Genomic DNA, 3,842 nt, shown 5'->3' with positions numbered 1-3,842 from the left:
TATGCTAAGGACCAGGGGTCAAGCTTGTAGGGTATACCCTTTGGTTGGCTGATGATGCATGGAAGGGATTGTAACCATGGCAATGAAACGATATACAACAGGAATATACAACAGGATGAATGTTCTCCCATGTAAACTATCACATTATTCACAATAAAACATTAAAAAAAAACAAAAACAAACCATTGCTATGAGTCAGAGTCAACTCGATAGCAGTGGTTTTTTTTGTTTAGGATAAGCTCTGGATTGTCAACTGTAAGGCTGATGGTTCAAACCTAGCAGCCACTCCTCAGAAACACTATAAAGGGTTGTTAAGAGTCAAAACCGACTCAAAGGCACTTGACAAGATAAAACAAGAGTCCTGCCCTGGTGTGGCACTGTAGGAGAAGCACGGGACTGCTACCTGCAAGACCAGAACTTCAAACCCACCAGCCACTTTCGGAAACCCTATACAGGGTCACTGTGAGTTGGACCCAACTTGATAGCACACAACAAACTCATAAACAACAAACCCTGGGGATAATGTAGAGAAACTGGAACACTTATCTACTGCTAAGGAGCCCAAGTGATGCAGTAAGTTAACCTATGCACTGCTAACCACAATGTCAGCAGTTTAAGCCCATGAGCCACTCCCCAGGAGAAAGATGAAGTGATCTGTTCCCATAAAGATTTAGTCTCAGACACCCTAAGGGGCAAAAAGTCAGAATCAACTCAATGGTGTGGGTTTGGGTGGGAATGCACAATGGCAGCCACTGAGGAAAAACAGTATTGTGGATCCTCAAAAAGTGAAAAATAAAAACTACGTTGTTGTTATGATTAAGTGATCCAACTCACTGCCACCCTGCAAAGGGTTTCCGAGGAGCAGCTGGTGAGTATGAGCCACCAGCCTTTTGAGTCAAACAACCCAGCAGTTCAGTGCGTATCCTATAGCACCACACTCCCAGGAATAGATGTAAAAGACTTGAAAGCAGATACTCAGAATTAATTGCAGCGCTATTCACAACAGCTAAATGTGGAAAAACTAAATGTCCATCAACAAACTGTTAACAAGATGTGGTACATACATACAATCGAATACTAATCAGTCAGTAGGAGAAATAAAGGTGATACATGTTACAGTATGGAAGAGTCATGGTGTGGTGCTGCAAGACAATGCAAGTAAGGAGGTTCAAACCCACCAGCCACTCTTCAGATATCCTACAGAGATGCTATGAGCCAGAACCGACTTGACAACACCTAACAACAACAACAACAACAGTATGGATGAAGCATGAAGACATGACAAGCAAAGAAAGCCAAATACTATTTTGACTTCACTTATATTTAAAAAAAATAAAAACAGACAAACTTATAGAGACCAAAGTTTATTTGTGGCTACCAGGAGCATGGGAGTCCTGGTACAGTGCTGTGGGTTTATGCGCTGGACTGACTGCAAAGTTGGTTTTAACTACAAGGTCAGCAGTTCAAGCTCACCAGTTATTCCTCTGATACTCTCTACAAGGTTGCTATGGGTAGACTTGGTGGCACAGCAGGCGCTGAAGAGAAGGGGTTAATGATTGTGGACTACTGAGTTTCAATGAATGGTTGCGGGAAAAATATGAAGGGTAGAGTTGCAGAGTCAGTTATTGACATGCTGTCAATAACTTATACAACTGTAAGTTTGATTTGTCAAAAGTTGTGCACTAAGTTATATTTACAACAATGACTTAAAACACACACACACAAGTAGCTGCTGGAGTTGCAACACAACATCTCACTGTATGTGGTCCCTTGGTTTGGAGGTTTTTAGGGTCAGGGTTTCATAGAATAGTTTAATAATGTGTTCAATGCATTTCTACATCCTAATTCAATGTGTAGTGCCCAGAGTTTTAAAAGCCTGAAAGCATCCATTCGATGTACAGCTCATCTCTACTCACCCTGAGCAAACCAGAGTGAGTCAGGAAAAGGATGGAATGAGTGTGTGGCTAGGTATCTCTTTGAGATGAGACTAAAGAAATGAATGGTACCTGGCTGGGATTACTGATCATTCTGAGCAGAGATTCCATAGAAGAAGCCTGCTCAAAAGGGAGGATATGCAGAACAAAATTTCAAGTGCTTCTGGAATCATGGAGGGTGAATGAACCCCTGAAATTACCTTTAAACCTTAAACCAGATATATCTCCTTATATCTTAAAACCAAACAACAGCTTAACTTAACTAGTAAAGTTATTCTCTTTTTAAAAACGTTATGACATAGCAAACTGTCCCTCATCTGATTATTCAGTAATGCTTGTTAGTAATCTCATACATGAGCCCTGGATATCCACAGACAAATGTAAAAACCTTCCCTAAAAGCCGAGACTGTAAATTCCAAAAAGGCAAGTCCCCCCCCATCGGAAAAAAAAAAAAAAAAAAAGCTAAAGAGGATAGAGAGAAACACTGTAAACTGATGATATATGGAGGGGATAATAATCAATGTAATGAAACAAGCTATATGAATGGTTGAATGTGAAGCTGATGATGTGCCCTGTAAACTTTCACTCAATGCAAAATAAAAACAATTAAAAAAAAAAAAAAAACTTTATGAGATCAAACTGACAACAGCAATTCAAAAGATAATATAGGAACCTTCGAGAGCACACTCTGCTAATGGGGGATGAGCGACTCAGAAAAGGCGGGTGAGAAAGATTGCACAGCTCCAGAATGTGATCAATGAATTGTATAGAGATCGATGTGTTCTGCTGTGTATAGTCTCATCAACAAAAGACAATTATTAGTATTTTTTCAGTTCCCTTTTTTTCAAAAGATATCCAGATTATCATCTCAATAAATAAGAATAGTTGGAGTTAGATTTAAAAAAAAAAAAAAGTTCACGTTAACTTAATTTTGCTGTAAACACATTCTCAAAGAAGTAATGTACCGCATACATCATTTTAGAAGAATCTGGTTAATTGAAACAATTAAATCTTAACTAACATCTTTAATGTAACTCAATTAGCGTGCGTACTGGTGGATGTCGGGTGACAACGGCAGCCACACAGAAGATGCGAAGAGCGCGAGACCCAAAGTTACTAAATCCCATTCCAACTCACTTTGCTCATCCGTTAAAAATACAACGGGATGAAAATAGCGCCTGCACCTAAAAGGTAGTCCCGAAGATGAAATGTGTTAACGAACGTAAGCCGCTGGGGACGGCGTCGTGTTCTGACCGGCCCTAGTGGAGTTGGGAGACTATTAGCCGCTCTCCTCAGCTCCCGGGAATTCATTATTTGAGTTAGGGGCATTATGTGACTCAGTCTCAGTGTCCATCGGGGTCTAAGTAATCATCTCCTGCTGATGATTAAGGCCGGGAAACAGCTCCAAAGCTCAAAAACCCGAGGCCCTTTCCACTAAGTCCGAGAGGCGCCACAAATTGGCGCTGCCCAGCAGACCCGGGGGCGGCCCGGAAGACCCGGGCCCGCGGCCTTCATCGAGCCCAGAGCGGGACTCGGCTTGCGGCCCGGGCCCGCCCTATCCTCGCCGACCCTAAAAGCTGCAGACGTGACCCCCGGGACTCTCGGCGTCCCTACCCCGCCTCCCCAACTCTGCTCCCGATCTCCGGATCCTTAGCCCCTCAGCCTCTGGCAACACAGCCCGCCATTCAACGGCGCGCGCGGTGGGCCCTCACCAAATCGATGTGGGAGAAGCCAGTGAGCACGAGATTCTTGAGGAGTTCGCAGCCGATGCCGCCCGCGCCCACCACCAGTACCCTGCCCCCAGCCACAGCCTCGGCCAGCTCCCGGGGCAGCCCCCGCGAAAGTGCCATGGCGAGACGACCACGAGCGGTGGCGGAGGCGGGAGAACGGAGCCGCGGCAGGAAGTAG

At 44.0% G+C, this 3,842-nt stretch overlaps 1 protein-coding gene across 1 annotated transcript in view; it reads right to left on the bottom strand.

Moving 5' to 3' along the window:
• UBA2 (ubiquitin-like modifier activating enzyme 2) overlaps nucleotides 1–3,842 on the bottom strand; it is a 48,414-nt gene extending 44,572 nt beyond the window's left edge. Inside the window, exon 1 of the mRNA XM_006867320.1 lies at nucleotides 3,647–3,842. Within this exon, the coding sequence (XP_006867382.1) occupies nucleotides 3,647–3,784 (138 nt within the window). The 5' untranslated portion in view covers nucleotides 3,785–3,842. The remainder of the gene's footprint in view (nucleotides 1–3,646) is intronic.

This window comes from Chrysochloris asiatica, unplaced genomic scaffold (assembly GCF_000296735.1).
Source record: "Chrysochloris asiatica unplaced genomic scaffold, ChrAsi1.0 scaffold00104, whole genome shotgun sequence".
NCBI lineage: Eukaryota > Metazoa > Chordata > Mammalia > Afrosoricida > Chrysochloridae > Chrysochloris > Chrysochloris asiatica.
This window is presented reverse-complemented; position numbering and strand designations above follow the sequence as displayed.